Raw genomic sequence first — 26897 nt, 5'->3', positions numbered from 1 at the left:
CCACAGCATAAGTCCACACACCCAGCCATGACCCACACCTCCATGTAGCGCGCCGGAGTGTAAGAGACAAGTACTTTGCCCATGGCTACCAGTCCACGTCACATTACACATGAACGTAACTATGTTAGAACATTACGTAGATGCCTTACTATATAGGGAATGTCTCCTGATCTTCAGCAAGAGTGCAAAACTCCCCAGCCTCTCGGCTACTCGCCTGCTGTGGGGAGGTGCACTTGGGAACAGCAGCATTAATGCGCCACTGACATGAACTGTGAGCTTTCGATCATGACAAAGCTGTGCCTCTGGAGCATCGGTGAGAGGTAGCATTACAGCTGGCCGGGCTTGAGAGCCAACAACTCGCTCCAGAGATCCTGGAGAGCTTTAGAGCCAAGCATATAAGCTACATTGGACAAATTTATGTAGTGGCCAGTGACCTATGCAAAGAGCTATAAACGATAAAATGAAATATCACTGCATTCATGAGATAGAAGAGGATTTTTAAAAACTTGTAAATTGTAAGATTTATTTATTTTTTGTTATTAAATTGCAAAGTAGCTTATTTTTATAAGGAGAAAGGAGAAACTATACTTCTTGGATCCCGGTCAGGTGCCTCTCAATCAGCCAAACCAGATCTCCACTTTGCACTGACGAGGGGCAGTATCCCGAAACACAGGGTCTGCAAATTGAGATTCTGGTTTGGCTTTTATCCTAAGTCATGTGACAAGGCTCGTTAAAGGGTCGACATTGACTGTTAGGATTGCTACTTCCAATAGGTGGCACTAGAGTTCTAGTCCTCTTCCTCTCTGAAGAGATAATTTGTATAATAACTTTGCAAATTTTCCGATATACATTGGAATATGGAGAAACTTTGTATAGAAACTTTGGACCCTTTAAAGAGTTTTATAGTAATTAGAGATGAGAAAATTTTTCGGGTTGCCTCTTATTCGGCAAGCTATACCGCATACCGAATAAATTGCAGAGGGAACACGGATACCTGGATCGCTCCGGCTGATCAGCTGTTCAGCTCTGCAGCTGCATGTGTCGCGGCTGTGTGACAGTCACAGCACATGGATGGAGAGCCCAACAAACAGGCTCTCCATGCATGTGTCCTGACTGTCACACAGCCACGACACATGCTGAACGTCTGATCAGCCGGCGTGCTCCATGTATCCGGGTTCCCTCTGCAGCACTATAGCTTGCCGAATAGGAGGGAAACAAACAAACAAATTCGCTCAACTCTAATAGTAATGACAGATCTCCTTTAATTATGACATCATTTTGATATTGTCATTACAGTTTCCTGATTATCACATTACAACAGTTATTGCCATAAACCCCCAGCTTGGTCATTTCATTATAGATACCGCACCCTCACCTGTTGTTCTTTCTTTATTTCTCCCAGCTGTATAACAGGTTGCATAGAATCAAGGATATCTTGAATTAGAAATGATTGTCCAATTAAATTGGTAGACGTTGGGGCTCTCTTTATAGTATGACTTGGCTTAGGACTCCCATTGTCACACTTGGGAATCTTCACTTTTGGAGGCACTTTTGAAAAATCTGGAAGTTTGTAATGAACCTGTCCTTGTCCATATTTCATCTCATATGAAGGTCGTCTGTGTGATTCATAAGTTGGCTGCTTGCTTTCTTTATCCATATCATCAGGAGGAAAGTCATCCTCTTCCTCATTTTCCTGAATAGACTCGCATTTATTTTCTTCATTGTTCCCTATTGTAGAACTCTCACCTATATCAGAGTTTGCTTCATTCGTCATGTCTTCTTGGATACTATTACTTTCTTTTCCATACATTTCCAAGTATTCCTCTTTAAAATCCTCTTGTTCTTCATAATGTGGAGACTCCGGAAGCTTTGCATGACTTTTCCTGCTGATCGCTGTTTCATCGCTGCTTTCAACAATGGATATTTCTGGCATAGTCTCATAATCAATAAATTCAGAAGGATTGAGTAGATTGCCTTCAGTAATGTGCCGTAGAAGAACATCTGGGATTATTGTTGAAATGGTCGGTAATTTTTCCCTTTCCATTATGTCATCATTGGCCTGAGGATTGGAAACAGTCTGAGAAAGGCTGAACGAGTCGCTGCTATCCAAGGAGTAAAGGGCTTCATCATTAGTAGTTTCAGTCTGTACTAGACTATAGGGAGGGTGACTTTCCTCCGTACTGAGCGGGGCCTGATGTGAATTAATAGACGTGCTGGTCGTGGCTACGTTATCGTGCTGTACACTTGGAACTAGATAGCACTCAAGGATTCCATCATAAGGCAAGTCTTCCTGCTCATCATCGGTGGTGTCATTGGCGAGGTGATCTCGTGAATCTCTGTGTTCTACTGATGACTTTTGCAAAAAATTGTTATCATCTGCAGAAAACTCCATGGTTGCATTCTGAAAAAGAACATAATATTGCTTATACATCAAGGTAAATGAAAGTTCTGCTTCCTCTATGATATTGAAATAAGTTTGCGGTAACTCTGAAAACCCTGTGCACATGGAAAGAAAAAACTCCAGCTCCAGGAATAATAAGTATCAAAAATGTATTTAAACATATTAAAATTTGGAAAACTGCTGACAAGCGAAAATTACATCATTTGGATGGAAGCTACCATGTAGTCGCTGGACGCGTTTCGAGCACAAACGGCGCTCTTAGACTTCAGCCTAACTGTCAGTGTGGGGGGGGAAGGGTAGTAGAGCAGAGCTACACTCATGGCCAAAAGTGTTGGCACCATGAAAATTGTTCCAGAAAATGAAGTATTTCTCCCAGAAACTTATTGCAATTACCGTACACATATATTGTTATACACGTTTATTTCCTTTGTGTGTCTTGGAACAACACACAAAAAAACAGAGAAAAAAGACAATGTGGACATAATTTCACACAAAACCCCCAACATTGGCAGGACAAAATTGTTGACCACCTCATCTTAATATTTGGTTGCACACCCTGTGGAATAAATAATTGAAATCAATCTCTACCTATATCCATCAACAAGCTTCTTACACGTGTCAACTGGAATTTTGGATCACTGTTTTGCAAACTGCTCCTGGTCTCTCATACTTGAAGGGCGTGTTCTCCCAACAGCAATTACTGTATAAGATCTTTCCACAGGTATTCAATGAGATTTAGATCCGGACTCATCGCTGGCCACTTCAGAATGCTCCAGTGCTTAGCTTCCATCTATCTCTGGGTCAGAGGCGTAGCTAGGGTTTTGGTCCAGGGGGGCGAAGCTTCTGAGGGGGCCCCTAACGAGGTAACCTTGATTACAACTCGGTGACGTGCCCTAATACTGGAGGAGAACCTCAGCAGCTGACAGCGCTATTACTGAAGATAATCTCTATATAAAGACCAACACTGATATTACCACCATATGGTCAGTGGTAGATACCAGTCCTACAGAACATATAACAGATCACAGCACAGTTACAGATAATGTTTTACCGCTGACGATCTTTCTGATGGAATCATTCAATTTTCCCGTCTTTTCCATCTGGCCCAGACCGACATGACAACTTCTTCCAGCTACAACTCGTCTGCAGAGAATTCAACAAAGACACGTTTCACTTCTCATATTCCAGCCCCATCACCATCTATTCCCAACCTGCACAAACTCCTCATCCTGCTGATACCCCAAATACTGAGCCACTGCTGCCGTATGTGTCCCTATTACTGTATCTGATACCCCAATACTGAGCCGCTGCTGCCGTATGTGCAGGGCCGGCCCGAGAGATTACGGCGCCCTAGGCGAAACTATTTTGTTGCGCCCCTACTACTTTTAACATACCTCCCAACTTTTGAAGATGCGAAAGAGGGGCAAATTTTAGGCCACGCCTCTGACCACACCCATTCATAACTAGCCACACCCATATCCACGTCCCAACCACACCCATTTAGCACTGCTGATCACACTGTTTCATAAAGAATAATTATAAACAACAAAAAAATATGGCCACACAGTGCTCCATACTGTATAATGGCCACACATGATGCTCCATACTGTATAATGGCCACACATGATGCTCCATACTGTATAATGGCCACACATGATGCTCCATACTGTATAATGCCCACACATGATGCTCCATACTGTATATGGAGCATCATGTGTGGCCATTATACAGTATGGAGCATCATGTGTGGCCATTATACAGTATGGAGCAAGAGGCAGAATAAATATGTGAGCTGCTTTTCACTATCTGGTGTGGTGTTGTCCTTTTCTTCAGTTTGGATTTCCATACTGTATAATGGCCACACATAGCTACTCCTACACATGCGGCTGCGCTCCGTACACACGCGCTCCGCTCCATACACCTCGTACACACGCGGCTCCGCTCCGTACACCTCATACACATTTAGCTCCGCTCCATACACCTCATACACACACGACTCCGCTCCGTACACCTATGTTGTGAATTCCGTTCTCGGGCTCCCTCCTGTGGTCATGAGTGGTACTGTGTGAGTTTGGTCTTGGGCTCCCTCTGGTGGCCTTTAGCGATATGGCTGGTCTTGGCTGGGCTCAGCTGTTTCATCTCCTGCTAGGCTGGGCCTATTTAACTCACCTGGACCTTTAGATGTCGCCTGCTGTCGGTGTATTCAGTCCTGATCCTGTGTCCTCCTGAATATTCCTTGTGACCAGTCTCCTGCTATGAGAAGCTAAGTTTGCTTGTTCAGTTTCTCATTATTTCCTTGAAAACGTTTCTCATTATACTATGAGTTCAGCCCAGCTTGCTTTTATGTGATTTTTTGCTTGCTGGTTAGTTCTGGGGTGCAGAGTGCGCCCCTCACATCGTGAGTCGGTGTGGGGGTTCTTGTATTCTCTGCGTGGTTTACTTTTTGATAGTTTTTGTACTGACCGCACAGATACCTATCTATTTTCTGCCTATCTAGTATTAGCGGGCCTCATTTGCTAAATCTGTTTCATCTCTACGTTTGTGTTTTCCCTTGACTCACCGTTATTATTTGTGGGGGGCTATCTAAAACTTTGGGGTACATTTCTCTGAGGCAAGTGAGGTCTTTGCTTTCTCTCTAGGGGTAGTCAGTTTCTCAGGCTGTGACGAGACGTCTAGGTTTTCAGGTAACGCTCCACAGCTGCCTTTAGTGTGTTTGGATAGGATCAGGATTGCGGTCAGTATAGTTTCCACATCCCCAGAACTTGTCCTATATACTCAGGGTATATTTGTCAGGTCAGTTTGAGATCCTACCACCAGGATCATAACAGTACAGCAGGCCCGAAAGTGTTGATGCAGCTAAAGAGGGAGAAGAGAAATCTTAAGGTCATTTTTTTTTTTTCCCTCTGCACTGTGTTTTGCCTCTCTCCTCCCCTTAATCTCTGGGTGGTTCTGTATGCAGCAACTAATATGGACATTCAGAGTCTGTCTTCTTGTGTGGATCATCTCACTGCAAGGGTACAGGGCATTCAGGATTATGTAGTCCGCAGTCCTATGTCAGAGCCTAAAATTCCTGAGCTGTTCTCCGGAGATAGATCTAGGTTTTTGAACTTTAAGAATAATTGTAAGTTATTTCTTTCTCTGAGACCTCGCTCATCTGGCGACTCTGTTCAGCAAGTCAAAATTGTTATTTCTTTGTTGCGAGGTGACCCTCAAGATTGGGCATTCTCTTTGGTGCCAGGAGATCCTGCATTGCTAAATGTTGATGCGTTTTTTCTGGCGCTTGGAGTGCTTTATGAGGAACCAAATCTGGTAGACCAAGCAGAGAAGGTTTTGCTGGCTCTCTCTCAGGGTCGGGATGAAGCAGAGGTTTATTGTCAGAAGTTTAGGAAGTGGTCTGTGCTCACTCAGTGGAATGAGTGCGCCCTGGCGGCGATTTTCCGAAAGGGTCTTTCTGAAGCCCTTAAAGATGTTATGGTGGGGTTCCCCACGCCGACGGGTCTGAATGAGTCAATGTCTTTGGCCATTCAGATTGATCGGCGTTTGCGGGAGCGCAAACCTGTGCACCCTCTGGCGGTATTTTCTGAGCAGAAACCTGAGCCTATGCAATGTGACAGGATTCTGACCAGAGTTGAACGGCAAAACCACAGACGTCAGAATGGGTTGTGCTTTTACTGTGGTGATTCTGCTCATGTTATCTCAGCATGCTCTAAGTGCACAAAAAGGGTTGCCAAGTTTGTCACCATTGGTACTGTACAACCTAAATTCATTTTGTCTGTTACTTTGATTTGCTCTCTGTCATCTTACCCAGTTATGGCTTTTGTGGATTCAGGTGCTGCCCTGAATTTGATGGATTTGTCATTTGCCAGGCGCTGTGGTTTTATCTTGGAGCCTTTACAATTCCCTATTCCGCTAAAGGGAATTGATGCTACACCATTGGCCAAGAATAAACCTCAGTACTGGACTCAATTGACCATGTGCATGGCTCCTGTACATCAGGAGGTAATTCGCTTTCTGGTGCTACATAATTGGCATGATGTTGTCGTGTTGGGTCTGCCATGGCTGCAGGCTCATAATCCAGTCCTGGATTGGAAAGCAATGTCTGTGTCAAGTTGGGGTTGCCAGGGGGTTCATGGCGATGCTCCTTTGGTGTCAATTGCTTCTTCTACTCCTTCTGAAGTCCCTGAATTTTTGTCGGACTACCAGGATGTATTTGATGAGCCCAAATCCAGTGCCCTACCTCCTCATAGGGATTGTGATGGTGCCATAAATCTGATTCCTGGTAGTAAGTTCCCTAAAGGTACCTTCACACGAAGCGACGCTGCAGCGATAGCGACAACGATGTCGATCGCTGCAGCGTCGCTGTTTGATCGCTGGAGAGCTGTCACACAGACCGCTCTCCAGCGACCAACGATGCCGAGGTCCCCGGGTAACCAGGGTAAACATCGGGTTGCTAAGCGCAGGGCCGCGCTTAGTAACCCGATGTTTACCCTGGTTACCAGCGTAAAAGTAAAAAAAACAAACAGTACATGCTCACCTGCGCGTCCCCCGGCGTCCGCTTCCTGACACTGACTGAGCTCCGGCCCTAACAGCAGAGCGGTGACGTCACCGCTGTGCTTTCACTTTCACTTTAGGGCCGGCGCTCAGTAAGTGTCAGGAAGCAGACGCTGGGGGACGCGCAGGTGAGTATGTACTGTTTGTTTTTTTTACTTTTACGCTGGTAACCAGGGTAAACATCGGGTTACTAAGCGCGGCCCTGCGCTTGGTAACCCGATGTTTACCCTGGTTACCAGTGTAAAACATCGCTGGTATCGTTGCTTTTGCTGTCAAACACAACGATACACGGCGATCGGACGACCAAATAAAGTTCTGGACTTTATTCAGCGACCTGCAACATTACAGCAGGATCCTGATCGCTGCTGCGTGTCAAACGAAACGATATCGCTAGCCAGGACGCTGCAACGTCACGGATCGCTAGCGATATCGTTACAAAGTCGTTTCGTGTGAAGGTACCTTTAGGGATGACTTTTTAATTTGTCTGTACCAGAACATACCACTATGCGGAGTTATATAAAGGAGTCCTTGGAGAAGGGACATATTCGCCCGTCCTCGTCCCCTTTGGGTGCGGGGTTCTTTTTTGTGGCCAAGAAGGATGGTTCTCTGAGACCCTGTATAGATTATCGCCTTCTAAATAACATCATGGTCAAATTTCAGTATCCCTTGCCACTGTTGTCCGATCTGTTTGCCCGGATTAGGGGGGCCAGTTGGTTCACCAAGATAGATCTTCGTGGAGCGTATAATCTTGTGCGCATAAAGCAGGGTGATGAATGGAAAACAGCATTTAATACGCCCGAAGGTCATTTTGAGTACTTGGTGATGCCTTTTGGGCTTTCTAATGCCCCCTCTGTGTTTCAGTCCTTCATGCACGATATCTTCCGAGAGTACCTGGTTAGATTTATGATTGTGTACCTGGATGATATTTTGGTCTTTTCTGATGATTGGGAGTCTCATGTGAAGCAGGTCAGGATGGTATTTCAGGTCCTGCGTGCCAATGCCTTGTTTGTGAAGGGCTCTAAATGTCTCTTCGGAGTCCAGAAGGTTTCCTTTTTGGGCTTTATTTTTTCTCCTTCTACTATCGAGATGGATCCAGTCAAGGTCCAGGCTATTCATGACTGGACTCAACCTACATCTGTGAAGAGTCTTCAGAAGTTCTTGGGTTTTGCTAATTTTTACCATCGCTTCATCACTAATTTTTCTAGTGTGGTGAAGCCTTTGACGGATTTGACCAAGAAGGGTTCTGATGTGACGAATTGGTCTCCTGCGGCCGTGGAGGCCTTTCAGGAGTTGAAACGTCGGTTTTCTTCGGCTCCTGTCTTGCGTCAGCCCGATGTCTCTCTTCCCTTTCAGGTCGAGGTTGATGCTTCAGAGATTGGAGCAGGGGCTGTTTTGTCGCAGAGAAGCTCTGATGGCTCTGTGATGAGACCATATGCTTTCTTTTCAAGAAAGTTTTCGCCTGCCGAGCGGAATTATGATGTTGGTAATCGAGAGTTGTTGGCAATGAAGTGGGCATTTGAGGAGTGGCGACATTGGCTTGAGGGAGCCAAGCATCGTGTGGTGGTCTTGACGGATCACAAGAATTTGACTTATCTTGAGTCTGCCAAACGGTTGAATCCGAGACAGGCTCGATGGTCGCTGTTTTTCTCTCGTTTCAATTTCGTGGTTTCATATCTTCCGGGTTCGAAAAACGTGAAGGCTGATGCCCTTTCTAGGAGTTTTGTACCTGACTCCCCGGAAGTTTCTGAACCGACTGGTGTTCTCAAAGAGGGGGTGATTTTGTCTGCTATCTCTCCTGATCTGTGACGGGTGTTGCAGGAGTTTCAGGCCAATAGACCTGACCGTTGTCCACCGGAGAGACTGTTTGTCCCAGACAGATGGACCAGTAGAGTTATTTCCGAGGTTCATTCTTCAGTGTTGGCGGGTCATCCTGGGATTTTTGGTACCAGGGATTTGGTGGCGAGATCCTTTTGGTGGCCTTCCTTGTCGCGGGATGTGCGTTCCTTTGTGCAGTCCTGTGGGATTTGTGCTCGGGCCAAGCCTTCGTGTTCTCGTGCCAGTGGATTGCTTTTGCCTTTGCCTGTCCCGAAGAGGCCTTGGACGCATATTTCCATGGATTTTATTTTGGATCTTCCTGTCTCTCAGAGGATGTCTGTCATCTGGGTGGTTTGTGATCGTTTTTCCAAAATGGTCCATTTGGTACCCTTGCCTAAGTTGCCTTCCTCCTCCGATTTGGTGCCATTGTTTTTTCAGAATGTGGTTCGTTTACATGGTATTCCGGAGAACATTGTGTCCGACAGAGGATCCCAGTTTGTGTCTAGATTTTGGCGATCCTTTTGTGCTAAGATGGGCATTGAATTGTCTTTTTCGTCAGCCTTCCATCCTCAGACGAATGGTCAAACCGAACGAACTAATCAGACCTTGGAAACTTATTTGAGATGTTTTGTTTCTGCTGACCAGGATGATTGGGTGACCTTTTTGCCATTGGCTGAGTTCGCCCTCAATAATCGGGCTAGTTCTGCTACTTTGGTTTCACCTTTCTTTTGCAATTCTGGTTTTCATCCTCGTTTCTCCTCGGGTCAGGTTGAGTCTTCTGACTGTCCTGGGGTGGATTCTGTGGTGGATAGGTTGCAGCAGATTTGGAACCATGTGGTGGACAATTTGACTTTGTCCCAAGAGAAGGCTCAGCGCTTTGCTAACCGCCGTCGCTGTGTGGGTCCCCGACTTCGTGTGGGGGATTTGGTATGGTTGTCTTCTCGTTATGTCCCGATGAAGGTTTCCTCTCCTAAGTTCAAGCCTCGTTTCATCGGTCCTTATAAGATTTTGGAAATCCTCAACCCTGTGTCTTTTCGTTTGGACCTCCCAACATCGTTTGCCATTCATAATGTGTTCCATAGGTCATTGTTGCGGAGATATGTGGTGCCTGTGGTCCCTTCTGTTGATCCTCCTGCTCCGGTCTTGGTCGAGGGGGAGTTGGAATATGTGGTGGAGAAGATCTTGGATTCTCGTATTTCGAGACGGAGGCTTCAGTACTTGGTGAAATGGAAGGGTTATGGTCAGGAGGATAATTCCTGGGTTGTCGCCTCCGATGTCCATGTGGCCGATTTGGTTCGTGCCTTTCATTTGGCTCGTCCTGATCGGCCTGGGAGCTCTGGTGAGGGTTCGGTGACCCCTCCTCAAGGGGGGGGTACTGTTGTGAATTCCGTTCTCGGGCTCCCTCCTGTGGTCATGAGTGGTACTGTGTGAGTTTGGTCTTGGGCTCCCTCTGGTGGCCTTTAGCGATATGGCTGGTCTTGGCTGGCTCAGCTGTTTCATCTCCTGCTAGGCTGGGCCCATTTAACTCACCTGGACCTTTAGATGTCGCCTGCTGTCGGTGTATTCAGTCCTGATCCTGTGTCCTCCTGAATATTCCTTGTGACCAGTCTCCTGCTATGAGAAGCTAAGTTTGCTTGTTCAGTTTCTCATTATTTCCTTGAAAACGTTTCTCATTATACTATGAGTTCAGCCCAGCTTGCTTTTATGTGATTTTTTGCTTGCTGGTTAGTTCTGGGGTGCAGAGTGCGCCCCTCACATCGTGAGTCGGTGTGGGGGTTCTTGTATTCTCTGCGTGGTTTACTTTTTGATAGTTTTTGTACTGACCGCACAGATGCCTATCTATTTTCTGCCTATCTAGTATTAGCGGGCCTCATTTGCTAAATCTGTTTCATCTATACGTTTGTGTTTTCCCTTGACTCACCGTTATTATTTGTGGGGGGCTATCTAAAACTTTGGGGTACATTTCTCTGAGGCAAGTGAGGTCTTTGCTTTCTCTCTAGGGGTAGTCAGTTTCTCAGGCTGTGACGAGGCGTCTAGGTTTTCAGGTAACGCTCCACAGCTGCCTTTAGTGTGTTTGGATAGGATCAGGATTGCGGTCAGTATAGTTTCCACATCCCCAGAACTTGTCCTATATACTCAGGGTATATTTGTCAGGTCAATTTGAGATCCTACCACCAGGATCATAACACACCTCATACACACGGCTCCGCTCCGTACACCTCATACACACACGGCTCCGCTCCATACACCTCATACACATTCAGCTCCGCTCCATACACCTTTTGCCTTTTGAAAAGATTTTTTATAATTTTTTCTATTTTTTCTCTGGCGCCCCCTTAGGGTCGGCGCCCTAGGCGGCAGCCTAGTTCGCTTATACGGGCCGGCCCTGCGTATGTGTCCCTATTACTGCACCTGATACCCCAATACTGAGCCGCTGCTGCCGTATGTGTCCATATTACTGCACCTGATACCCCGATACTGAGCCGCTGCTGCCGTATGTGTCCCTAGTACTGCACCTGATACCCCAATACTGAGCCGCTGCTGCCGTATGTGTCCATATTACTGCACCTGATACCCTGATACTGAGCCGCTGCTGCCGTATGTGTCCCTATTACTGCACCTGATACCCCGATACTGAGCCGCTGCTGCCGTATGTGTCCCTATTACTGCACCTGCTGTGTGGTTCTCTGTGCCCTTTCAATTCTAAAGCACCCCTCTATAATATAGTAATGCCGGGTGCAAGTGCCCTAGAAAACAGTGCCCATATTTTGCCCCTAGAAAGTAATATTGCCCTGTGTGCCCCTTTGATAGCCACAGTAACCTGAGTTCCCCTATAACAATAAGTGCCCACTTTACATTTAATAAAGTCCCAAGTCTCCCCCTGTACAGCTCCGCTATACACAACATGATGCTCTCTTATACACAGTATACTGACCCCTTAGTAGCCCCCATACTGTTTGATGGCTCCAACAATGTATAAGGACCCCCACACTGTAATCTCCATACTGTATGATGGCCCCCTAGATAGCCTCCATATACAGTAGCATAATGCACCAAATAGTCCACAATATAGTATAATGCACTCCCCATAGGCAGACTCTATAGCATACGGCAGCCCCAATAGGCAGACACTGTAATAAGGCAGCACCCCCATATAGGCAGACCCTGTAATAAGGCAGCACCCCCATAGTCAGACCCTGTAATAAGGCAGCACCCCCATAGTCAGACCCTGTAATGAGGCAGCCCCCTATAGGCAGACCCTGCAATAAGGCAGCCCCCATAGTCAGACCCTGTAATAAGGCAGCACCCCCATAATCAGACCCTGTAAAAAGGCAGCCCCTGTAATAAGGCAGCACCCCCATAGTCAGACCCTGTGAAAAGGCAGCCCCTGTAATAAGGCAGCACCCCCATAGTCAGACCTTGTAATAAGGCAGCATCCCCATAGTCAGACCCTGTAATGAGGGAGCACCCCTATAGTCAGACCCTGTAATGAGGCAGCCTCCATAGTCAGACCCTGTAATAAGGCAGCACCCCCATAGGCAGACCCTGTAATAAGGCAGCACCCCTATAGGCAGACCCTGTAATAAGGCAGCACCCCTATAGGCAGACCTTGTAATAAGGCAGCACCCCCATAGTCAGACCCTGTAATAAGGCAGCCCCCATAGTCAGACCCTGTAATGAGGCAGCCCTCATAGTCAGACCCTGTAATAAGGCAGCCCCCATAGTCAGACCCTGTAATAAGGCAGCACCCCCATAGTCAGACCCTGTAATAAGGCAGCCCCTTAGTCAGACCCTGCAATAAGGCAGCCCCCATAGTCAGACCCTGTAATAAGGCAGCCCCCATAGTCAGACCCTGTAATAAGGCAGCCCCCATAGTCAGACCCTGTAATGAGGCAGCACCCCTATAGTTAGACCCTGTAATGAGGCAGCCCCCATAGTCAGACCCTGTAATAAGTCAGCCCCCTTAGTCAGACCCTGTAATAAGGCAGCCCCCATAGTCAGACCCTGTAATAAGGCAGCACCCCTATAGGCAGACCCTGCAATATGGCAGCACCCCTATAGGCAGACCCTGTAATAAGGCAGCACCCCCATAGTCAGACCCTGTAATAAGGCAGCCCCCATAGTCAGACCCTGTAATGAGGCAGCCCCCATAGTCAGACCCTGTAATAAGGCAGCCCCCCCATAGGCAGACCCTGTAATAAGGCAGCACCCCTATAGTCAGACCCTGTAATAATGCAGCACCCCCATAGTCAGACCCTGTAATAAGGCAGCCCCCTTAGTCAGACCCTGTAATAAGGCAGCACCCCCATAGTCAGACCCTGTAATAAGGCAGCCCCCATAGTCAGACCCTGTAACGAGGCAGCACCCCTATAGTCACACCCTGTAATGAGGCAGCACCCCTATAGTCAGACCCTGTAATAAGGCAGCCCCCCCATAGTCAGACCCTGTAATAAGGCAGCACCCCTATAGGCAGACCCTGTAATAAGGCAGCCCCCATAGTCAGACCCTGTAATGAGGCAGCACCCCTATAGTCAGACCCTGTAATGAGGCAGCCCCCCATAGTCAGACCCCGTAATAAGGCAGCACCCCTATAGGCAGACCCTGTAATAAGGCAGCACCCCCATAGTCAGACCCTGTAATAAGGCAGCCCCCTCACCTCTCTTCTTCCTGGTTCCTGCTCTGCTCCCGCTGATCTCCTGACGCCATCGCGCCCGCTGTCAGTGTTGGCGACGTCAGACGCCAACACTGACAGGGGGATGATGGGAGAAGGAGAGCAGCGCTCCTTCTCCCATCAATGCGATCAGCTGTATCGGCTAAATGCCAGTACAGCTGATCGCCCGATGACGGCAGGGGGGCCCACTGCTGGCACCGGGCCCCCCTGCCTGCTCAGGGGCCCCATAGCGGCCGGGCGGCAGAGCAGGGAGATTGATTCTCCCTGCTCTGCCGCAAAAAGTAACTGTATCGACGCTCTGAATGCGCCGATACAGTTACAGTGTAGTGTAGCTCCGGGTGGGCCCCCTCAGAGCACCGGGCCCGGGGCGCCCGCACCCTCTGCCCCCCCGGTAGCTACGCTACTGCTCTGGGTGCTTCTTGAGGTATGTTTGGAGGCATTGTCCAGCAGAAAGACGCATGACCTGGGTCGTAAACTCAGCTTTCTGACACTGGGTACTACATTGGGACTCAAAATCCATCGTAAATCTTTAGATTTCAATCATGATGCCTTACACACCCAGTGCCAGAGGTAGCAAAACAACCCCAAAACATCTTTGAACCTCCACTATATTTGACTGTAGGTACTGTGTTCTTTTCTTTGTAGACCTCATTCTGTTTTCGGTAAACAGTAGAATGATATTGTTAAATATTAATTAATGGTTATTGACTTATTCTTATTCTCACTTCTGTACTGAGCACATTGCCTCGTGGAAGGTTTAGCTGAGATTACATGTGTTATTTCTGTATATTTAACTCAGGGTAGATGTTAACACCAAATAGAGAGAACACGTGATATGTGGGACGTATGTAACACATGGCCCACAGGAAGGGGGCTCACTTCGCACACACTTCACACACACACTTTATGCTAACACCTGATGGACACCAGGTTTTAACAATGCTGAACAGCTTCAGCCATTCTATTGACACAGACAGGCTATTCAGGATCCCAGGAAAGATGGGTAACAAACTTTGATATGGACAAATGGACAATCTCTTTGTAACTATTTCACCTATTGTATGTTTTGCTGCAACGATGCTGTATGGTGGACAATCCAATAAACCGCTACATTGTTGATATAAAAAACATTGTGACATTTTCTTTAGTATCGCATCTGGTAAGAGTTCTGAATAAATAAATATACAAAATAAGTATAGTTAACATATGTACTTTGCCAAAACGCTCTATCTTGGTCTCATCTGTCCACAAGATGCTTTAACAAAGGGATTTTAGCTTACTGACATACATTTAGGCAAACTGCAGTCTAGCTTTTTTATGACTCTGTGTCAGCAGTGGGGTCCTCCTGGGTCTCCTGCTATAGTGTTTCATTTCATTCAAGTGTCAAAGGATAGTTCGCACTGACACTGATGCACCCTGAGCCTGCAGGACAGCTTGAATTTCTTCAGAACTTGATTGGGGCTACTTATCCACCATTATACTGTATGTACCACTATGTGGTGCCCATAACACTGTATGGAGGACTGTGTAGTGCCCATAATATATTTGTCTGCCATAGCTTTTGCCCAGGGCCCACGAGAATCTGGAGCTGGCCCTGCCTCCAGCTTTGATTGATCAGCATCATACTGGAAAAAAAGTAACTGCCCCCAAAGGATTGCTGCTAACGCTCCCTTGGTTAGAGAAGAACTTGGAATCTAAACTTTACAAGGTAATATCACCACAACAGAAATGAGAAAAATAAAAACAAAGTACCGAACTTTTAATTGAGCTTTGCAGCAACTAGTCCACATTGTGTCCAGATTATCTTACAAATCTGGTGAAAGGTCCTCATTAAAGAGGTCCAGTCACCACTCCTGATATGTATTCAGGGCCGCTATCAGGGCATTACTGCCCTGACTGAAGTATGGGGCCCAGGGGGCAGAGAGGGCCCGTATTGGGCCCCATCTCATCTGCCCATCAGGCCTGGGCCCCAGCGGCAGGCTTCTGACGGTACAGTAATTGAACCTGCGTCCGAGATGCAGGTTCAGTTACTCTATTGCCGTGTGGGCCCACGCGGGCAGTAGTTAAAGCTGCCAGCCAATCGGAGGCTGGCAGCTGACGTCAGCGCGCACGTCGCCGGCATATGATGTCATTGTCATTCGCCGGCGAGTCCGCTCTGAAATGCCTGGGATGGACGTCGGTGCTGGAGCACGGCCAGGTAAGGAGAAGGGTGGCTTTTTTTATTTTTACTGAATGCAGCAAGCCCGGGGCAGAATGGAGACACGGGGGCAGGATGTGAGACACGGGGGCAGGATGTGAGACATAGGGGCCAGAATGTGAGACATAGGGGGCAGAACGTGAGATATGGGGCAGAATGTGAGACACGGGGCAGGATGTGAGACACAGGGGGCAGAATGGGAGACACAGGGGTGCAGAATCTGAGACACAGGGGGCAGAATGTGAGACATTGGGGGCAGAATGTGAGACACAGGGGGCAGGATGTGAGACACGGGGGCAGGATGTGAGACATGGGGGCAGGATGGGAGACAGATAGGGCAGGAACATGGTGCAGGATGGATATGATGGAGACAGATGGGGCAGGATCATGGGACAGATGGGTCAGGATCATGGGACAGATGGGTCAGGATCATCGGACAGATGGGGCAGGATCATGCGGACAGATGGGGCAGGATCATGGGGACTGATGGGGCAGGATCATGGGATAGATGGGGCAGGATCATGGGACAGATGGGGCAGGATGGGGAGATCATATGGGGGCAGAATGGACACTCATGAGGGCAGAATGGGAGAACATATGGCTGGAGCCAGGAACGAGATACATGGGGCCAGGATGGGGGATATTATTACCATAGGGGCTAATTAAGGGATTTTATTATTGCAGTGATGTAAATATTTTATTTTTTGAGGATACTGTTTTAAATGGGGGGGCAATCCTGTTACTATGCAGAGCGACACTGTTGCCTTTTTTTCTTCATCTGGTGTAGTGTAGAAGTTGGGAACAAATTAAATAATGTGTTCTGCAAGCGGAGCTCTAGATAAATGTATTATTTCCTGCATAGACGAGTCCTGGCTGGAAGACGTGATGGCAGTCTGTGCTGGATGAATGTGAAAACCGAAGCTGAAGGACTTCACCTAGAGACGTCACTGGTGAGTCAGCGTGTTACCTATACACTATATACAGAGTTCCTGTGTACAATGTCACCAGTGATCACTGTATTACCTGTACACTGACACTATATCCAGAGCTCCTGTGTATATTGTCACTGGTGATCACTGTATTACCTGTACACTGACACTATATACAGAGCTCCTGTGTATAATGTCACCGGTAATAACAGTATTACCTGTACACAGACACTGCATACTAAGTACAGATCTCCTGTGTATAATGGCACTTTTGGTGATAGTATTGTGATTTTTTTTATTAATGATCACTATTGTAGTATTCAGTCACTATGTGGTGGTAATATGTTGTCCAGCCATGGTGTGGCGGTATTTGTCCCTTGTATGTGCTATTATTCGTTCACTGTGGTGGTAATATGTGGTCTGTTCATGGTGTGGCAGTATTTGTTCCCTGTATGTGGTATTATTGGTCACCATGTGGTGGTAATATGTGATCTTGACATGGTGTGGTGGTATTTGTTCCTTGTATGTGCTACTATTCGGTCACTGTGGTGGTGATATGTGATCTGGACATGGTGTGGCAGTATTTGTTCCTTGTATGTGATATTATAGGTCACTATGTGGTAGTAATATGGTGTCTGGTCATGGTGTGGCGGTATTTGTTCCCTGTATGTGGTATTGTTGGTCACCATGTGGTGGTAATATGTGATCAGTACATGGTGTGGTGGTATTTGTTCCTTGTATTTGGTATTATAGGTCACTATCTGGTGGTAATTAATATGGTGTCTGGTCATGGTGTGGTGGTATTTGTCTCTTTGGATGTGATATTATTGATCATTTTAAAAATTGAAAAATAAATAAAAATATACCTAAATTGTATTGCATATTTTAGCAAATTTTTAATAGGTTACTGTAGAGTAGGGCCCGGCCAAAAGAGTCTACCTTGTTGTGGTGGCAGATTAGAAAAATCTTTTGGCCAAAACAAAAGCTGCTAGCTATATGTGTTATCTGGTGATGGGAACTGTTAATGTGTGACTGGTGAGAAGTGGAGATTTTCCAAGAGAGAGCGGTTGGACTATGGACAGTTCGAGGGGTGGAGGCGGGGCTAGGGTTGGAGCCTTGGTGGAGCGAGTCTCAAGGGGGTCCCAAAAATGTTGCCAGTATGGGGCCCCGAAATTCCTATTGGCATCCCTGTATGTATTCTAGGAATACTTGTATGCCCCATAAAATAGAAGTTTTTGATTACTGCACTACGGTGCAGAAGTAATTTTGTGGTTAGAAGAATTATGTATATCCTCAATACGTAAAAAAGATCACTTCGCTACTGAATGTTGAAAACTTCCAGAATGCTGAAAACTGATACTTTATTCAGACACACAGGGGATTACAGACATAAATTCCAACATACATGTTGTACACACATACCATTGACCACTGTATACATGTCGTACACACATAACATTAACCACTGTATACATGTCGTACACACATACCATTGACCATTGTATACATGTCGTACACACATAACATTAACCACTGTATACATGTCGTACACACATACCATTGACCATTGTATACATGTCGTACACACATAACATTGACCACTTATATACATGTTGTACACACATAACATTGACCACTGTATACATTTCCTACACACATAACATTGACCACTTATACACGTCGTACACACATAACATTAACCACTGTATACATGTCGTACACACATAACATTGACCATTGTATACATGTCGTACACACATAACATTGACCATTGTATACATGTCATGCACACATACCATTGACCATTGTATACATGTCGTACACACATAACATTCACCACTTATATACATGTCGTACACGCATAACATTGCCCATTGTATACATGTCATGCACACATACCATTGACCATTGTATACATGTCGTACACACATAATATTGACCATTGTATACATGTCGTACACATCATAACATTGACAACTGTATACATTTCCTACACACATACCATTGACCATTGTATACATGTCGCACACACATAATATTGACCATTGTATACATGTTGTACACACATAACATTGACCATTGTATACTTGTCTGTAAACCAATTTTGATAACAATGCACAGTCAGCCTGCATATAGTGTCTGTGCCCATACGGGAAATTACTATTTAGCAAGTCCCACGCACACAATATATAATAACCCCTACATAGAAAAAAATTGCATAAAAAGGATCAAAAGAGGAAATAATTAATTGTATTGAACATAATCACATAAAAATACATATCATAGCACTACTGTGGGATTCTATGATGGGTACAACTACAGAGGAGCCACAGGTCAAAGGCAAATGCTATGCAATTGCAGCGCCCCAGAGTCCTGGTCGTTGCAGTAATGTCATTCTTCCACCAGGGGGAGTGATGTTACGTCTGAGGGCAATAAAGGAGATCCTCTGTCCAGGTATCACAACCACACACAAAACACTTTACACTCCAGCCACCAGGGGAGCAAAGGTTCTATCTACTAGGCCACTCCTCAGTTAGGTAAAACTGGTAGTTGGAGGGAAAAGTGAGAGAGAGAGTTCCTGGCTGGGGACCGAGGCAGATCGGTCTCGGTCTCCAAATTGAGCTGGCTGGAGGGAGCTCAAGTCAGATCCAGACTGCGGTCTGAGGAGGACGAGGGTCCACGGAGCTGCGCCTGCCCCACGTGCAGCAGCATCCTAAGAAAGAGACATTGAAGAGAAGTGTATTGCAGTGAGTGAGAAACAAAGTCATAGCAAAAGGAGAGGAAACCAGAAGGAGTTCTGTCCTGTGAGAGGCTGCCTCCTTCTGAAGCGTAGGAATCCTGTTGGCCAGAATACAGAGGGAGTAAGAAACTCTATGCTTTACTTCAGAGACTGGCAGGACAGTTAATTCCACATTGGCTGCCCGACCATATATCCAGGAGGCACGGTGGCAACTTGTGGGGGCTGGGGCGTCTCTAGGGTCACTATAAAAAGCCTCAGGCCACCAGTCATACGGGTTTGTCCTATCCATATGGAGCGCCCCCACACCGCCGCAGGGCCGAGGGGTACCCGGAGCCGGGCCTCTGGGTCTCTGCTCTGGGGTTGTCACGGTGGCTGGACCCGGTCCGTGGCACTGTCCGTCAGTGGGGGACGTCCGGTGTAATAAGTGGTGATGCAACGGTGCAGTCGTGGGGTGCAGGTCGCGGTAAATAACGAGGACACCAGGTTGCAGTCTCTTTACCTCTTTACTGAAGATGTTAGAGACCTCAGTCCAGAGCGCTGTTAACTGGGTTTTCAGAGACCGGCCGGTCCAACGACACATCAGGAGTTCTCCTTACAGGTGGGAATCAGTATCTACCTTCTAGCGCTGGGTGTTGTAGTCCTTCCCTGCTGAGCTCCCGGGATAGTCCTCACAACTGTTTCTTTTCTGTCTCTACTGTTCTGTCTCCGTCCCCCAGATGATATGGTAGGACGCACCCGTATGACGGGGTAGGCCTGGAGTTCTTCCGGGACCCTAGAGTCGCCCCTCTCCCACAACTGCCTCCGTTGTCTGCTTAGGTGTTAAGTGAGACAGCCAACCTGTAATTAGCTGTCCTGCCGTGGTTTGCAACGTACTTAAAGTCTCTTACTTGCTCGGCGTTCCGGCCACCGACTGTTTGCGCCTCAGAAGGATGTTGCCTCGGTCTAACAGCAGGACCCCTTCTGGTATTTCTCCTTTTCTGTATTCCCGTTGTTTACTGGTTAGTTCTGCTCTGAGGAGTCTGCCAGGATCCCCATCCCTGACAGGTCCTCTCACTAGCCCTTCCCAGCTACTTCTCCCTATCTTCCTGTCCAACCCCCAGTTTTACCAGAGTTGTGAGGAGTGGCCTACTAGATAGGACCACCCCCCCTGGTGGCCGGAGTGTGAAGTGTGGTGTGAGTGTACCTGGTCAGAGAAACTCCTTAGTGCAATCAGACGTACCATAGCTCCCCATAGTGGCGGAGCCACAGTACTGCAACAACCAGGACTCTGGGGTGCTGCACTCCCCCCCGGTTAAATCCAGTACTCCGGGACTGGGAAAACAAGAACAATAATACATGTTAACAGAAAACACACAAATTTTTGAAATAGCATAACAATTGAACATAACAATGCTTCCCTTTACGGGAGGTGAGGATTCTTGAACGTTGCAAAAGTTAGGTCATGCACAGTTTATGACTCTCAGTTCAGTGGTTAAAACAGCGGGGACCCCGGGTAAACAAAGGGGCCCCCTTTTTGAAGGGTTTTGAGCAATTCACCGTCCATTACTCTATTGTCCATTTAAAACCTGTAACAAAAAGATATATATACAAACATTTTCAATTAAATAGCAGCCCTTATTAATACCTCCAAGTTTTGTAGCGGAGGGGGGTTTGATTTTGAGTGCTGCGTGTGGACCTTCGCAGCGCAGGGGTTGCTATTGGCCTAACAGGGCCCGCTATGCTTGCTACCGCTGGTGTAGTGCGCTGTCTTCTAACTACACTTCTAGTGAGTCTGGGTAGCACTGGCAGGTTAGGGCTCTCAGAGCTGCAGTTATCAACAGTGGGTACAGCAGATTCACTGATAGCAGAGGGAGGACTTGCCGGTTCAACGGTTGGCAGGGCTTCATCAGGTAAGGCTTGTTGAGGTAGTGGAGCCAGATGATCTGGTACCACCATTGTTTCTGGCGGGTCCGGCTGTTGAAACATTACGACAGGTACCACAACGGCTTGGTTTATCTGAGTCCAGGACTGGGGAAAGTCACCAAGGACAGTATGGAACATTTTCTCCTTTTCCACCGGCGGGGAGATTTCTGGGGCCGTGCCCCTCTCTTTCAACTTATCGGGGCAGACCTTAAGGTGATCCCTGGATACCGCTGTCGAGGTCTCCCCTCTGTCCTTGCTGATGAGACAGACCTTAGTGTTGTCGAAGTCGGATGGCAAGATGGTATACGGTTCCGCTTCCCATTGGTCATCGAGCTTGTGTAACCTCCTCTTTCGTTTAAGCACTTGCTCACCAGGTGACAGGGGAATCGCAGGAGCGTGTTGATTGTAGTCCCTTTCTTGTTTCTGCCTAGCCTGGGCGAGACTTCTCTCTACACACTCCTGTACTTCGCGGTATCTTCGCTGCCTTTCTGCATCCCAATCTGCATCCGGCGAGGTATCTTCGGGTACTAGGACCCCCATGTCCAGATCAACGGGTAACCGACTAGACCTTCCTCGCATCAGGTACGCTGGAGTACAGTTGGTGGAACTTACTGGGATGTGGTTGTATATATCCACTAAGTCAGGCAACTTTGTCGGCCACAGATTCCGTTCCTCCACAGGCAAGGTCTTCAATAAATCGATTACTACCTGGTTCATCTTCTCGCACATCCCGTTGGTTTGAGGGTGATACGGTGTAGTTCTGATCTTCTTACACCCGTACATCTGGCAGAATTCTTGGAACACTTCCGCTTCGAATGCAGGCCCCTGATCGGTCAGTACTTTCTCTGGGTAGCCATGGGGCCTACAAAAGTGCTGCTGGAAGGCCCTGGTGGCAGTCCTAGCTGTTAGATCCTTGACAGGCACAACCACCAAAAACCTGGAGTAGTGGTCCACGATGGTAAGGGCGTAGATATAGCCCGCCCGGCTAGGTGTCAGCTTCACATGATCCAGCGCGACCAGTTCGAGCGGCCGTTTGGTGATGATAGGCCGCAGGGGAGCCCGTTGACTGTCACGGTCCTTCCTGCGCAGACTACATGGACCACACTCCCGACACCACTTCTCAATGGTTCTCTTCATGCCAATCCAATAGAACCTCCCTCGGAGCAACTTCTCCAGCTTCTTCCATCCGAAGTGTCCGGCTCCATCATGGTAGGCTCCCAGAACCATGGGCGCATCTCGCCTTGGCACCACTATCTGCCACACCAATTCATGAGTACGTGGGTCGATGCTCCTCCTGCACAACTTGCCATCATGGATAAACAGTTTGCTTCTCCCCTTCCACAGCTGTTGGGTCTCTTGTGGATCATCTGGGCCAGGGTGCAAGCCAGCCTGCGTCAAGTGTTCCTTCACCTGACGGACCGCGGGGTCACTATCCTGGGTTTCTGCCCATCCGTGGTGGGGCAGGGGATTCAGCGTGGCATCCGGTTGGTTCTTGTGCCTGTTCTTCACATGGTGAGAGTTCTGAGTGGCTTTGGGGCGATGGAAGGCAGGCAGCTCCACTTCTTCAAGTGCCTCCGGGTCTTCTCCCACTTCTGGTAAATTGGGCATTCGGGACAGAGCATCGGCATTGGCATTCTGGTGCCCTGCCCGATATTTGATGGTGAAATCATAGTTGGACAGCCGGGCCATCCATCGCTGTTCCAAAGCCCCGAGTTTGGCAGTATCCAGATGCGTTAGCGGATTGTTGTCCGTGAAGACGGTGAATTTCGCAGAGGCCAGGTAGTGCTTAAACCTCTCTGTCACCGCCCAGACAAGGGCAAGGAATTCCAGTTTGAAGGAACTGTAGTTGTCAGGGTTCCTTTCCGTGGGACGGAGTTTCCTGCTGGCGTAAGCAATCACTCTTTCCTTGCCTTTCTGGACTTGAGACAGCACGGCTCCTAATCCCACATTACTGGCATCTGTGTACAGCACAAACGGTTGGTCGTATTCGGGGTAAGCCAGTACCTCTTCCCCCGTCAGCGCCGACTTCAAGCAGGTGAAGGATTCTTCCAGCTCCCCGTTCCAGTCAAAGGGGGTGTTCTTCCCCCTGGTCTTCTTTGGTTGGCCCACCAACAGGTTTTGCAAGGGTGCGGCCTTTTTGGTGAAGTCTTTAATGAACCTCCGGTAATAGCCTACCAGCCCGAGGAACTGCCGGACTTCGTGAAGGTCACTGGGCTTTGGCCAGTCCTTGATCACTGTGACCTTGTCAGGGTCTGGGGCCACTCCTTCAGCGCTCACCACATGGCCCAGGTACTGCACTTTAGGTTTCAGCAGATGACACTTGGACGGTTTCACTTTTAGGCCGAAGTTGGACAAGGCTTCAAACACCTCGGCCAGGTGCTTCAGGTGGTCTTCGTAGGTTTTAGAGAAGACTATGACGTCATCCAGATATAGCAGCACGGTTTCAAAGTTCAGGTGTCCCAGGCAGCTCTCCATCATCCTCTGGAACGTTCCGGGAGCATTGCACAATCCGAAGGGCATGTAGTTGAACTCACAGAGGCCCATTGGCGTCGTGAAGGCCGTCTTCTCTTTGTCCGCCTCCGCCACAGGAACCTGCCAGTACCCACTGGTGAGATCTAAGGTAGAGAAATAGTTAGCAGATTTTAAGGCAGCCAGAGACTCCTCTATCCTAGGCAGTGGGTATGCGTCCTTATGTGTAATGCGATTCAACTGTCTGTAATCAACACACATCCTCATTGTACCATCTTTTTTTTTAACAAGGACTAACGGAGCCGCCCAGGGGCTACAGCTGTCTCTCACCACCCCAGCCTCCTTCATTTCTCGCAACATGTCCTTGGCACACTGGTAATGAGCTGGGGGTACAGGGCGATATCTCTCTTTTATGGGTCGGTGATCGCCCGTGGGGATGTGATGTTGGATCCCTTTCACCTGCCCAAAATCTGAGGGGTGTTTGCTAAATACCTGCTCGTACTCGTGTACCACTCTGTAAGCCCCCTGTATTTGATGAGATGGGGTAGAGTCAGTGCCCACATGCAATTCCCGACACCAGTCTTTCAAGTGCTCGGCAGAACCTTTGTTCTCCGTCACATTTGACGGGACCAAGGGTTCAGGTGTCTGTATTACACTATTATTGACAGTGAACAGTTTGGCGAGCGTGGTATACTTGGTTAGGTGGACCTCTTCCTCCCCACAATTGAGGACACGTACGGGCACTCTCCCCTGTCGGACGTCGACCACCCCCCGGGCTGTCAGAACAGTAGGCCTATTGTCTGAATATACAGGTTCTACCAAGGCCTGGTAGTCCTTACCCCTGAGGCCTATAGCTGCTCGACACCATATTAACATTTCACTTTTGGGGGGTATCGCGATGGGGTTTGAATCACTCACAGTGACACGACCAATCTCACCACCAGTCAGCTCTACCTGCTGTCTCTGCATCAGAGCTCTGATTTCCTTCTGCAGGGCACGTTGCTCACTGTGGCCAGCAGTTTCTGCCACCTGTTGCAACAAAACAATCACTTCTGCAAGACAATTTTCTATAACATTAGTACCCAGAGTCATCATGGGATTACATTCTCGACGATCAATATCTACAATCACAATCCCTTGGGCTTTCAATTCCACCCGCCCCACTTTGATGGTGACCTCCTTATACCCCACTTGTGGCAACGGCTGACCATTACTGGCGATTATGGTGAAATCATCGTCAGGGCCACGAGTAATATCAGCGTCCTCCCAATACCGTTTGTAGAGCACGTAAGGTATAGTCGTCACCTGAGAACCGGTGTCCAGCAAAGCATTCAAGGGGATTCCATCAATCACTACAGGGAGAACTGGTCGTCCTCCAATATACTTGGTTCTCCAATGCTGCGGGCCTGACCGTCCTACTCCTGGGGGTTGGCCCTTTGCCCCAGGGGTTGCTCGTTTAAAGGACAGTACCTTGCAAGATGGCCCACCTGGTGACAGCGGCGGCAGATGGGTCGTCCATCCGGGTGGAAGCGATCGTCGGGCCGGCTCCTAGTCGGTGGAGTCCTCCTCTGTCGCATCCAAGGGACATCCTCCGGGCTGGAAGCCAACTGGATCTTCTCTTTGGGGGCCTCCTGTAGGGACTGCACCGTCCGGGCCAGGGCAGCAACGCTCTTGGTTAGCTCTTGCATTTGGAGACGGAGTCCTGCAGGGGAGTCGTCCTCTAGGCTCTGGGCATCGGCCTCGGCGGCGACTGGGACATCCGATGCCACCTCCTGGTGGTATGTGAGAGCGGGGCGCCTGGGTGGTACTGCGCGGCTGGGCTGTCGCTCCTGCGATGCCTGGATAGCTTTATCTTTAAACTGCGCAAAAGTCAAGTCTGGATTTTGCATGGCTAGAAAGTGCAATTGGCCCCGCTGGTGAATGCATAGGAGCCCCTCAATGAACCGCTCCTTCAGGATTTTATCCTCATCCTGCATGCTGCCGGGGTCACTCTGCTTAATGGCCCGCATCGCTTCCTGGAGATTAAGGGCATAGTCCCGTAAGCTATCCTGCGGCCTCTGTTTGCATCCATAGAAAGTCAGTTTAATCTCTGTGGCAGTGCGAGTATCAAAGGTGGCTTTAAGCTTGGCAAAAATCTGTTGTGCAGTTCCTTTATCCTCAGCGGGCCAGGATTTCAATTCTCTAAGAGCCGCCCCAAAGAGTTGGCCAGTTATCATATGGACTTTCTGGGGCTCGGTTAGGGGATAGAACTCGAGCAGGCTGTAGAGCCCTTCTTTAAAGTCAGTGAACGTATGTGCCTCCCCAGAGTATCGTGGGAGCCAGGCCGCTCCGGGCAGGTAGGGCATGGAGAAGGGCATTATGGCTTTTGCATTAGCGGCAGTGTCCGACTGGCTGATGGGGGCAGCGGGTTCCGCGGCAGCCAGTGGTGGTATTAGGGCCGCGGCTTCGCCCGCCGCGGGGACCGGAGCTGCCCCTGTGTCCGCGGCTGCGACCGCCACCTCCTCTCCTCCCGACTCGGACATGGCCGTCCCTTCCTCCCACTAACCTGCTGGAGGTCGGAGTTCCTCTTCCGGGATTGGCGCCTCACCGCGCTTTCCGTTCCGCGCTTCTTTTGGCTGATCCCGCCCACGTAACTAAGGCTCCTCCCTCCGCGCGCGGCAATGGCGAATTTTGGCGGTAACTTTCCGCGGCAAGCAGCACAGTTCTCTCAATAAAGTACAGTCCAAGCACGATAAATCACAGTTCCAAGGCACACATGACCTGATTCTTCAGGCTTAAGTAGATCCTGTTCGTGACGCCAAGTTGTGGAGCGCCCCCACACCGCCGCAGGGCCGAGGGGTACCCGGAGCCGGGCCTCTGGGTCTCTGCTCTGGGGTTGTCACGGTGGCTGGACCCGGTCCGTGGCACTGTCCGTCAGTGGGGGACGTCCGGTGTAATAAGTGGTGATGCAACGGTGCAGTCGTGGGGTGCAGGTCGCGGTAAATAACGAGGACACCAGGTTGCAGTCTCTTTACCTCTTTACTGAAGATGTTAGAGACCTCAGTCCAGAGCGCTGTTAACTGGGTTTTCAGAGACCGGCCGGTCCAACGACACATCAGGAGTTCTCCTTACAGGTGGGAATCAGTATCTACCTTCTAGCGCTGGGTGTTGTAGTCCTTCCCTGCTGAGCTCCCGGGATAGTCCTCACAACTGTTTCTTTTCTGTCTCTACTGTTCTGTCTC

The 26897-nt window shown here is 48.5% G+C and overlaps 2 protein-coding genes across 2 annotated transcripts in view; both read right to left on the bottom strand.

Annotated features, from left to right (window-relative positions):
- Positions 1-26897, bottom strand: part of AKNAD1 (AKNA domain containing 1) — a 140955-nt gene that overhangs the window by 89918 nt on the left and 24140 nt on the right. The window contains exon 2 of the mRNA XM_077278342.1: positions 1376-2401. Within this exon, the coding sequence (XP_077134457.1) occupies positions 1376-2392 (1017 nt within the window). The 5' untranslated portion in view covers positions 2393-2401. The remainder of the gene's footprint in view (positions 1-1375; positions 2402-26897) is intronic.
- The window catches only part of CLCC1 (chloride channel CLIC like 1), a 233456-nt gene continuing 210028 nt past the window's right edge, over positions 3470-26897 (bottom strand). The window contains exon 12 of the mRNA XM_077278353.1: positions 3470-3544. Coding sequence (XP_077134468.1) covers positions 3534-3544 — 11 coding nt within the window. The 3' untranslated portion in view covers positions 3470-3533. The remainder of the gene's footprint in view (positions 3545-26897) is intronic.

The sequence above is a fragment of the Ranitomeya variabilis genome, chromosome 8 (genome assembly GCF_051348905.1).
Source record: "Ranitomeya variabilis isolate aRanVar5 chromosome 8, aRanVar5.hap1, whole genome shotgun sequence".
NCBI classification, from domain to species: Eukaryota; Metazoa; Chordata; class Amphibia; order Anura; family Dendrobatidae; genus Ranitomeya; species Ranitomeya variabilis.
Note: the sequence above shows the minus strand (reverse complement) of the source record. Positions and strands in the feature narration are given on the sequence as shown.